Raw genomic sequence first — 12,717 nt, forward strand, 5'->3', positions numbered from 1 at the left:
TCGCTGAAATCTTTCTTTCTCTTTTTTTCTTTCGATCGAACATTTCTTATGACTGCTATAGTAAATGATAAATATTTTTAAAAGCAATAAAACTCTTTCGAACGTAAGCTCAGATGAATTGTTTTCATCTATTTGATCTCGGTAATATGTGGTATAGGTTTGGTCCCAATCTTTTTGGACACGCTGTATATATACGAAGAAAATTTTCTACTTTTACTTTAAATCATAATTTACTAATGATTTATCGATTTTATTGGAAGATAATTACTATTTCTGTATAAAAAAATTAATATGTAATAAAAATATAGCGTACTGTAATATTTGTCGCATTGTTATACTGTTTAATTTAAATATAATGAATTATTATTTAATATAAATTTACGCTTCTTTGACGAGATATTGTCATATCTCTCTTGTATCGATATTTTCGGCACAATATTTTCCTATTTTCTATATATAATTCAATTTTCAAATATTTTTTGATATTAAGACTAAGAATTATTTAAGAAAACTTCATGAGCAATATAGTAGAATATTCATATATATTTTTTAATATTAAGGGATGCATATTATTAACAAAACTCGCGAGTAATAATCTTTATATATTTTCAATAAAAAAATTAAATAAATTCTATCCAATATAGAAATTAAATTATCCAAGAAAATTTTCTTCATTACGTATCACATAACATAGAAATTAATTGTTCAGAAAGTTTTTACTTCAAATCATAATTTACTAATAATTTATCAAATTTCTCGAAAAATATTTCTATTTGTTATATTAATACAATATTCAAGATCATACATACATACATACATATATATATATAAATTATATATATTCATAAAAAAAAATGATATTAATTATACGAAGTACTTTAGATCACGAACGATAAAATAGATCATTTTCATAGAATCTTCAAATCCAGAATTAGATGGTTTACCGAGGCAAATGATTCAAATAAGTTATCAGTCTATTGAGTCTCGAAGATGTTTATTCTCTTTCTCTTCCATTCCGAAACATGAAAACCATGTATGAAGGAGGACGATTTACGAAAGTTCTCTCATATCTAAGCAAATGGCCATGAGGAGGGGTCAAACTTGATGCCAGTTACTAGAAAGAGAAAACGGTTATGGTTTCGACGTTACGAGCTAAAAAGAAAAAGATAGAGAAGAAAACAGAGAAAGACAGAAACAGAGAGAGAGAGAGAGAAAGAGAGAAAGAGAGAAAGAGGATAGACGATTGAGGACATTGTCAGGTTTGTGAAGCAGAAAGAAGACTTGAAAATTCTAGTGCCTTGCTCGACCATCACTGGATCGCAGTTGGATACTAGGTAGCCTTTTTTAGGTTAGACGAACACTAAAATTCAGAAGGTATCTTCTACTCTCGAGGGTTTTTCGTATTCTTGATCCTTGGAATTCTCTTTTCACGGTGGTGTACGCGGTACCCATCGAAAGCTTTATTCCTTCTAGCGCGTAACGCCATCTTCTTTTTGTCTTTATATTCTTTTCTACTTTTCCTTGCGTTAGAAGAATGAAATGAGATCTTGGAGTTCTTTGAAGAGAAAAGGCTCCTCGGTATCTCCAATGGAAAATATTCTCTTCTTGATCGTCTCAGTAACGAAAAACTTGATCGTTCTTCTTCTAAATGCCAAATTGGTCTTTTCTTTCTCTCTCTCTCTCTCTTTCTCTCTCTCTGTCTATCTTAATAATATTAATAATATATATTTCATAAAATATATATTTCAATTAATTTTTCGTATATATTTAACGTATATATAATAATTTACATATATACTTTATTACTTAATATATTTGATTTAGTTAACATTTAATAAACAATAATTATGTCAATAAATTTTATATTATATTTTTATATTTTTACATTTTGACGATTACGGATCTTTGATATCTTTTTTTTTTTTTAAGTTCTTTATATCAGGTCGAAAGGTATCTCTTTGTTTTCTCTTTAAATGACTACTCCTTCGTTTGTGTTTTTCAACTTGGTCGTAAGTTCATTCGGTTGAAAGTATCGTGGTAGTAAGTTTGGTAGAAATTCGCGAGTCAACACTTTCCTCCATGAACTCTTCCACGTGATACTGTTTGTACACTTCCAAGATGCTTGTTCTTCAATCAGTCAAGTCATAAAGTAAATCAGTTTCATCGTTTTATCGGAGACATTTGAAAATATACTTTTTTCAAACGCTTCTCAACATCTTTCAACATCAAAGATTTCTTGTTTATTATTTTTAAATGATCTTCATATACGATCTTTCATCAGCTGATGCATATATAATTTTTATTATAATTAAAGTCCTACGTTAAATCGATCTCACCGTTTTATCGGCGAAACTTAAGTACATAATTTTTTCAAACGCTTATCAACATCTTTCAACATCCTCTTTATTACTTTTAAATGATTTTTATATATGATCCTTCATCAGCTGATACATGTATAATTTTTTTTTTTTTTTTTTTTTTTTAGTTGAAGTCGTACGATAAATCAGTTTCACCGTTTTATCGAAGAAACTTAAGTAGATGGCTTTTTCAAACGCTTATCAACACTTTTCAAAATCAAACATTTCTTCTTTATTATTTTTAAATGATTTTTATAAAAAAATGATCTTTTATCAGCTGATATATATATGTGTATATGTATATAATTTTTTATAGGAACTTTATCTTATTAATTTCACTGTTTAACTCTCTCTCTCTTTACATATATATATATATATATATATTTCTCTTATGTCACTACATGCCTTTAGTGTCCACCTCCTATTGCTGTCTCCCTCTTGGATCCCATTGATTTTCAGGATGTTGGACATAGCTCTCGGTGGCTTCCCGCAAATAAACCTAATCACGACTAGAGTGTCCTGAATTGTCAAGCCACTTTCGGGAACAGTCGTGTCAAGCCTCAAATCAGATTAGTGTTCTAATCAATGAAGCGACACTTGTTGACACCATCGAGAATGATTACGATGATCGCAATGATGTACCTCTTAGTTTTGAATACGAATTAATGCAATCCTTATTTTTTTGCCTCGTTATGTACGTAACATCCTGAATATATATTTTGAAATTCTCTCGTTCGAATTTTTCGTTTTTTTTTTCTTTTTTTATTTCCTTTCTTTCTTTCTTTCTTTCTCTCTCTCTCTCTCTTTTTTTTTCTTTTATTTTCTCTTCGCTCTCTTTCAGCTTTACTTATTTCTTTTCCAATAGTAGATAGCAGTAGTCAAAAGGAAAGGAAAAACTGAATCGGAGTTCGGATAAAGCAATAAACGAGAAGTAGAAAGTAGATCCCAGCTATTTGCCGGTGATTTTGAGACACCTTAGAAGTAATACTAGCTAGAAAGTTTAGGTTTTCCGGGCACGCGTTACGCTAGTCTTTCCAAACTAGGTTCTTTAGATTCCTTTCTGGTGTGGATAGAAAAAGAAAGAAAGAGACATAGAGAGAGAGAGAGAGAGAGAGAGAGAGAGAGAGAGAGAGAGAGAGAAAGAGAGAGAGAGAAAGATATATATAAAGATCTTCCCACAAATGAAGAAACTTTTTTGTCTTGTTAGATCGATAGGCTTCCCTTTCACCCAACATTTTTATCACTTCTTCTATTCGTGACACTACGTTTTTTTTTTTTAGATCCATTCTCAGAAAAATCATTCTATTCAATAACAATTACCTAATGATGAAAACCCATAAAGTTTTCTTATTGAATTTGTAAGATCGAAAAGTGCAAAATTGAATCAATGTTCAACGAAGCAGTTAATTTTCAACAATTATGGATAACTAAATGGCTGAGTGGAAGAAGCTTTTCGTTGTCAGAAGCGATAATATCATCCAGGAACATCGTTCGAAGTTTCTCCCGCCAATAGAATTTCATATTCGTTCCAATTATGCTACAGCATTCGTAGCAAGCGAATCGATCGTTGTTCCGGTTCCTACGTATTCGTAGATGTTGCAGTTCCAATTCGATGGGAGACTAGGAGAAGAGAAGTAAAGGAGTGTTTGTGTGCTGTATCTATCTATATTTGTATGTGTATGTGTGTGTGTAAGAGAGAGAGAGAGAGAGAGAGAGAGTTGGAGACTAGATGGACCCGCATGTCTGCTATTTGATCCAACACATTCACAGAATTCACCTTATACTTGCAAATGTATTCTATGGATAGGTTAGCATCGGAATTAGTAGTCTGTTTCGGCAATTATGTGGATCACCTGCACAAAGACGGTCTCTTATTAACACGGAAATTACAAAAGACACGATCATCGATTCACTCTTCTTCTAATTTACAAACTGCTATAGAAATTTCAAGAAAATTCATTTCCTTTTTTTAACATTGCAATAAATTTACTTTTCTGAGATCATTATATTCCATCATGAAACGTGCTAATTAGAGAGAAACTTTTGTCTTTGCTAACGAGCATATTTCTCTCTCTCTCTCTCTTTCTCTCTTTCTCTCAGGTTGACCTTTTTCCTGGAGTCCTTAACGTTGCTAGAGAAGGTTAAATAACAACTGGCAAGGAAGTAAGGAAGCTGTGCCAGGGGTTCTTGTTTGCGTTCTAACCGCAGGTCTAGGCTTATCATTATCAGTTTTACTAGTGGAATAGTTTATCAAGGTGCAAGGATGGTGATCTAATCGGTTAGCAGTAGTAGTCGTCCAACGATGTTATTCTGGCATACGTTCAACTAGAGTGGACGTTTAGAGTGAACTAGCGAACAAAGTAGAAGAGAGAGAGAGAGACAGATAGACAGATAGACACAGAGAGGGAGAGAGAGAGAGAGAGATAGACCATTGTAAGGGTATAAAAGAGAGACACGAAATTATGGTGTAAAAGAAAGAAAGGACTTTCACGCCTTCGACCTGGCATCGAGCCCGTACCATTTGGAAACGACCTGAAACAAAAGGAACCTACGATTTCTTGTCTTCCTTCACGAAATTGTTGTTCGTTATCGGGACAAAACGTTTCGGAAATCTTTTAAACATTTTGGCACAGGAACTTACTTACTGTACTCTACTCTACTCTACTCTACTCTTGTCCTTATCGTTATAAAGTATTTTCTAACGTGTTTCTTTTTCTTTTTTCTTTTTTTAGAATTATCCGAATATTCTCTTTACCGTCGTAAACCAATCGTGTTTTTCTTTATCTCGAAATATTTGTAATGGTCAATGATGAGAGTAATAGTCGGAAGGGATGAATGGGAAATTAAATTTTTTTTTTTAAGAATATATTTATTTTCTCAGATGTATTACAAATAAGTACAATGAGAATAAAGGATTATATATATATACACGCATGTTCATATGGAACGTCTATTTTGAAAGGGGTGCAAGTATATTTCTTGTTTTTTTTCTTTTTTTTTTCGAGAAAATTAAAGGTTAGCATATTTGTCGATTTAAAAATATAAATTAATTATGCCGAGTCTGGCGACGTTTCTACTAATTTATCGATATGTAATTTGATTATATGAATTTCTTTTCGACGAATTTAATTAAAACAATATATATATATATATATATTTACGAGCTGTAAATGGACTTACACCTATTCTCATAATTAGTCGATTGTAAAAATCATTTAATTTCAATTATGAGGAATTAAATGTCACTTGAAATATATTTTCTATCAGTTCAATTTTGTTTATAGATAATAACGAGAAATAAGATAGGAGTAGTATTTTTTATTTCGAACGTTAATTATATTTATATATTATTAAACTTAACATAACGATTCCGTCATCTCTGTCTATGAAAATTGGACATGCATCATTTTCATATTCAATAGCTACGCAATCTTTTTTATCAGCCCATTTTAAATAGAAACGAAGAAGTATTGCCATTTTTTAAGATATCAAATATTAACTAACTTATAAATAAAAAGTTTTAGACGAAATCAATCACGAATTATGTGAAATCTCATTAAAAAAAAAAAAAAAAAAAGAAAGAAAGAAAAACAACAAAAAAAAGTAGACTTGCAGCACTTTGAACGATCATAAAATTTCTTTTATCGACGAATTTGAAATCGAACAAAGCATTGACATTTTTGAAGATATCAAATATTACTAAACAACTAAGTTACTTTTTTAAATGAACCATCTTAAATATCATCAAATTATAAACGAAAAGTTTGCGCAAAATTGATCACAAATCATTGCATTTTTCACAAAAAAAAAAAAAAAAAACAAACAAATCGACTTACAGAGCACTTTCAAAATAAACGATCCTCATATATATACATATAAATATGTATAAAATCAACAATCATCTAACATTATCATATATTAATAGATATTACAAAATACATGAAAGATACAAATACAATATACGTACATATGCGTGCAAATAGGTTGCCTTGGCAATAGAACTAGTAGGCAAATCGGTGGATCTCGATGAATCAATTGCATTCGAGTAGAGGAGCGATCGGTCGGCTTGGACTCTGGAGTCTCTGTGGGAACCTGCACGATCCTTTCGATGATGCATTGGAATCTCGATAATTTGCACGATGCGATGCCGCCATTCCACTAACGGCATACACACGCTCTTACTAAAGTGTTGTGCTCGTTCGTATATCGAAGCAAGACTCGAACTACGAGCTTTCGTTTCGAAGTAGCCACGTTCGTTGTTTCCAGATCAATCGTTCCGTCTACTATTCGATATTCACCTATATTCACCTATATTCACCTGAGTTACGCATAACTAAGCATTCAAGATCGCTTGGCCGGCTTTAAGCCAAAGCGAACAACTATAAGCATCATTGCCTTCGATAGTCGATATCGATTCGATCGATCAGAGTGCATACGAAATGGACTCGAAGAGATCATTTCAAAATTATAAACAAGACTCCTTACATATCCTTTCCTTCTTTTTCTCTTCTCTTTAAAAACAATCATCGTTTCTTATCGTTCGTATCATTTTTTATTCGACAAACAGTACAAAGATAAAAAGAAACGAAATAAACGAATAAGAAGCGAAATAGTTAGTATCGTTATTTATCAGTTCTTTTTTCAAATATCTCTAGAACGTTTTCATCTTCTTATTATGAAATTTTATTGATGATAAAGCTTTTAAAGAGACTTTCGGTGTTAAAAACTATCGTTCAAAGGATAATTCTTTCATACGCGATTTCATTCTTCTAAAGAATTTCTTATAAAGAAGCCATTGGACGTATTATCGCGTATCCACATAGTATATTTTTATTTATATATATATATATATGTGTGTGTAGCTGTGTATAGTCATAGAGAGAACTCTTTCTTTCTCTTTCGCCTATAGTCGCTAGAGAGCCGTGCTTTTTTCGAGCTTATTTACCCGGCAGAACGTATACACAATGAAAGCGTACGCTCGTATCTCCAACGAGTCTTCTTTCTGTTCGTTCGTGGCGAGCTGGTTGAAAAGAAGATCATGGCGTAATTGAAGGAGAAATCTGTTTTGAAGGTATTTCGAGATCGTTCGTTAAAGAGAGAGAAGAGAGAGAGAGAGAGAGAGAGAGAGACATTTTGATGTTTAGAATAGACGAGAGAGAAAAAGAAAATATAACGTCATCAGATTCCGACGACTATCGTGTTTGAAGAGAATAAAATATCAAAGAACATCAAAGAATTTTTGTTTGAATTATATCAACGAAGTGTCAACGTTTTATTCGAGATAATTATATTATAATTCGAATACGATCAAATATATTCTTTATTTCTACACGAGAAGTAGTAATTTCTTTTTTTTTTTTTATTCGACGAACAAAACATTGGCAAGTCAAAATAGAACGAACGAAAAATATCGAACGTGAAGCTATGAAAAGTGAGATAGTTGATAAAAGAAGAGAGGGAAAGATTCTGTTTTTATTTTTTCTTTTTCTTCTTGTTGTTTTTTTTTCTTGGTATCATTGAGAGTATTGAAATGAATGCACACAAATGTCCGTTGTGCACTACGTCGCGTAATACGTGGTGTGACCGATGTTCGCGTTCTTCGTGTTTCGTTCTCTTTTTCTTTTTCTCTTTTTTTTTTGTTTGTTTGTTTGTTTGTTTGTTGTGTTGTGTTCGGTGAGTCAGTCGCGTTGAAAGGAATTAACATCGGCGAGAATAGAATTCTCTTTCGATATCATTTTCTTTGTGGCGATCGACGTAAATCGACGTAAATCGACGTACAACTATATTCGCTCAATTTCTAATACTCGTTTGTACATATTGATTAATATCTTAATCTCTATAGAAATTTCATACGTTCACCGCAATTACTATTACATGTTCATTATTTTGTTTTCAACAGGAACAAGTTAAATAATTATTAACAATGAATCGTTAATCATCGAATAACGTCAGCTTTCAATGTTATATCGTTATCTATTTTTATACGCTTTATTATTTACTTTTACAGGCGTTATTGTTGAAATTGTTTTTATTTCATATTACTCGATCGTTAACGTAATTAATTTCGAAAATTTAGCACGTATTTTTTGTTACAGCAATTAAACCTGTGAAGACGTTAATTGGATAAAAAATAATTGTTCTTTAACACTTAGATTCGCCATTGATTTTCTCATTTATATATATACGTATATGTATATAGGTGTACATATACATACATACATACAACCAACGACGAATTCCTTCGAGCGAATCTTCTTCGTTCCAGCAACTAACCATCTAGTTTGAAGCTAGATCAAAGAGATTAATTGATCCTCTCTATCTCGAACCCTCCTAGAAAGCTCTCTTCTCTCTCACTTTCATATCGATCGATGTCTCGAAGACAAAGAGAAGAGAAATTCCGTTACGTTTCTCGGCGTTTCTCTCTAACTACTGATTTATATGGAAGAGGTTAGTTGATGAGAAGGGGTGGGTGATGTAGGGTTGGTGTAGGGGTTGATTCGTTTTTCGAAAGAAACTTTAAGATGACGGTCGTTAGAGAAAAATCGTCTTCGTTTCTACCACGCGTGAAAAATCGATTCTTTAATATACATATATACGAAACATACATACATATACATATATATATGTGTATGTATATACAACGTTTCAACGTAAAAGAATATAGAGCAACGAGTAAGAAGGGTGAGAGGGTTGGTGGAGAGAAACGAAGGGTTGATGGCGAAGGGGTGAGGGAGGGGAGAAGGAGGAGGTATAAAAAATAGATCAAGTTTTTCATCGTAAATATTTATTCGTTTGGAAAGTATACTCGTGTCGGGTGATTTTTTTGCTCGCTTGCGGAATGAGGTCGTCGATTTTTGTTCGTTAAAATCGCACCAACGAGAGTTGTCGTCGTCGTTGTTGTTGTTGTCGTTGTTTTTTTTTCTCTTCCTTTCTTTCTTTCTTTCTTTATTTATTTCTTTTTCTCTCTCTCTCTCTCTTTTTTTTCTTTTTCTTTTTCTTTTTCGTCGGTGGAAAAAAAAATCGCATAGATATTTGCATATGTATACGTATATACGTAGAGACATATTCTTCATCGAGAAACGATCGAATTCATAACGAAATAAACGCTCGTTTTAACGTGGCCCCATGCAGAGGCCCATCCTCCTATGAATAATTAGCTAGGCGGCATATTCGCGTGCTCGCGCAATTAGCCTGGCATTCGCTGAATTAATCACGAGCAATAACGTGAACTTAATTATGCAACCACTTAGAATATTAAACGTTAAGTCTGTCGGCTTGACGCGTGCAAAATATTTTTAGATAATTTTCTTTTTACATGAAATATATATTTAAAATCGTAGATCATTCATCTTTTTAAAGATTATTCTATCATCGAGTAAGAGAAAGAGAGAAAGAGTTATTCGCGAGAACAGACAGCTGGTAGTTATATAAATCATTTTAGAAAAAAAAAAAAAAGAAAGAACGAAAATAGAAAAAAGAGAATACGTTGCTGTAAATATAATAACGTCAGTATTTTCACGCTACACGATCTTGTAAGCTCGTAGGGATAACAATTGCGTCGTTTATGAGCTGGAAGAGGAAGAAAAAGATTAAGTGAGAGACAAGGAGAAAGAGAAGGAGAGAGAGAGAGAGAGAGAGAGAGAGAGAGAGAGAGAGAGAGAGAAAAGGGAATTACATCGAGGATACTGGATGATTAATTCTTCGAGCTTTTACCATTTATCCGATGTCTTTGTTTTAAAGCTTGTTTTTTTTTGCCTCTCTTTTTCTTTATCTTTCTTTTTTTTTCTTTATTTTTTCTTCGCTAACGATCGCAAAATATTTATGTTTCTTTTTGTCTTCTCTCTCTCTCTCTCTCTATATATATATATATATATACATATATGAAATTTCAAAGGAGATTGTTAACAAGAAATATGTAAAGCGATATTTTCTTCTTTTTAAATAGAAGGAGATTAAAGATAAATATTATGGGTTGCGTTGGGCGAAGAAAAAATTGTGTAAGAATTAAACGATAAATTTGACACCGTTATAAGCACTTCGCAAGAGATTATTGTTAGCAATAGAACATTTCTATTTGTCACGAGGCTTTTATACGATATATTCCTTTTCCACCTTCTCCGATGTAAATGTAAATTAGCTTTTCGCGTGCGAGGGATTAAAGATTAAAGAAAATGTAACGTGTACGGCGTAACTTGCGTGTCGTCGATCGTGAAAATATCTTTAGCTTCGGTACTATTATGACTTAGCTTCATTAATATTGTTATTATAATTATTAGTACTGTTCGTTGAACGTACGCGTACGTGTATCGCCTACGAGATTGCTTTAATTTTACCTTACTGTTATCTTCTTATATATATATATACATGTGAATATATTCGTAGATTAAATTTCGTTCGTAAAGAACAGCTTTACCTTTCTTCTCCTTCTTTGTTATTTTTAAAAAGTTTCTTGATAATAAAAGAGAGAGAGAGAGAGAGAGAGAGATGTAGTAGGATTCGTGATCGTTGAAATAAACCACTCTCGTTTGGATAATATCCGAGCAAGAAACTGACTGACTAATTGGCCATGGGTTATGCGAATCGAGATAATTTGTGGCTTGGAAGAGAAACTAATTATACTGGCAGTTCGTTCCTTCAGTTGGCTTTGATATTTTTCGGTTTGGAAATAAAATAAAATCGAGCTAGACTTCGTGCGTTTACGTTTATACATTATTCAACGACTCCTTTTCTTTCGACTCTAAGACGAGAAAGTAATGCTTATCGTAAAGTTGACCGATCGAGAGACAAGGAAACTCTAAAATGTGCATTGTGGAGAGAAAGCTTACTGATAGTAGCGAAGAGAGTATACGAGATCGTTGTAAAAAGCTAAGAAAAACTCTTTCTATCTTTCTTTCTTTCTTTCTTTCTTTGTCCCCACTCCAAGACTTTTCGTGATATATTCACGTTACTGCCATCGTAATAAAATTTTTCTTTTTATTTATCCTCCAACGACGAGATATAAAATAAATGGAGATATCGGAGTAGTACATTTAGAACGGAAAGAGTTTTCCTCTTTACGAATTGATTTGAATAATATTAGAAAATTATGCCGAGTTTTACGTACACGTATAATCAATTATTACGAAACTCTTATTTTACGATTACGGTATCGTTGATTTTAAAATGATTTATACATTACGATATTACGTAGATAAAATCCGTATTAATCGTACAGATGTATCGAAACGATCGAATATGTATTTGGTAGAGAACGCTTGATGATTAAACAAATACTCTGATTGGATGAATACTTAAAAATATAATGGAACATAATGTCCAATTTCACTCTACATTGTATACAGTTCGGACAGTTTTAATTAAGCTTTATTCCAAGTCCGGTTATTATGATCATTGGATATCAGAGAAAAGCGCGAGTAAACGAAACACTTTGCATTGTTCGATTGGACCATAGTTTTGCATTGGACATTTGTTTATAATTTATGAGCTTCTAATTTAACGCGCGAATTTCGATGATATACGGTTATTGTAAAACTTTGATATAACGAGGAACCTGACGTTCCAATTTTTTTTTCTTTTTAATTCTTTTCTTTTTCTTTCTTTTTTTTTTCTTTTCTTTTCTTTTTTTTTTTCTCTCGTTTTTAATCACGCAAAAGAAAAACTTACGTATGCCGCAGCGATGTCGTTCCAGTTTCTTCGTACACGCTGCGTTAACTCTTTTAATAAATATGCAATTATTCTCAACATTAATTAAAATTTGCAGGAACGTATGAAAATTTTGTTTGGCGTCTACGAAAGCGTGAAATACGAAATGGTTACAATTATTTTCTTTATTTTCCAACGATAACGTTTTCCCCTCGTAGCTCAATTCACGTATACGATATTTCGACCAATGAAACGGCGTATCGCAATTTGATAAACGATCAGAAAATTGGAAAACAAACGAAAGGAAACGACGTGGGTAAAAATATTATTAAAAACAAAGTCCACATTTGACATGTCAACGATGGAAGAAAAATTTGTCGAGTGATCGAAATGAATTTTTCGATTCGATAGAAATTTAATGATACAAATTACGAGTACCTGTTCAGTGTTATCGTCGGACTGCGAATAAAAAAAAAAAAAATAAAAAAAAAGGAAAAAAAAATTCGTCATCTGGCGCATGGCGCGGAAAAATAGAAGGAAAACTAGAAAGTTCGTGCAAAAACACGTTAGAAGAAAATGGCCGAAGCCGATGAGAATAGCGGCTCTTATCGTATCAGCGATTCAAGATCTTCGAGAGACGAAAGGATCTACAACGAAGAAGATTATAGCTTACATTAGATGTGCTTCCGATTTGCCTGAAAAACGTGTTAAGAGACAG

At 32.5% G+C, this 12,717-nt stretch overlaps 2 protein-coding genes across 16 annotated transcripts in view; both read left to right on the forward strand.

Annotated features, from left to right (window-relative positions):
* Nucleotides 1–12,717, forward strand: part of LOC127069924 (TWiK family of potassium channels protein 18-like) — a 209,708-nt gene that overhangs the window by 30,269 nt on the left and 166,722 nt on the right. The gene's annotated exons all lie outside the window — the stretch shown is intronic.
* Nucleotides 12,080–12,717, forward strand: part of LOC127069935 (uncharacterized) — a 1,473-nt gene continuing 835 nt past the window's right edge. The window contains exon 1 of the mRNA XM_051007682.1: nt 12,080–12,717. Within this exon, the coding sequence (XP_050863639.1) occupies nt 12,517–12,717 (201 nt within the window). The 5' untranslated portion in view covers nt 12,080–12,516.

The sequence above is a fragment of the Vespula vulgaris genome, chromosome 17 (assembly GCF_905475345.1).
Source record: "Vespula vulgaris chromosome 17, iyVesVulg1.1, whole genome shotgun sequence".
NCBI lineage: Eukaryota > Metazoa > Arthropoda > Insecta > Hymenoptera > Vespidae > Vespula > Vespula vulgaris.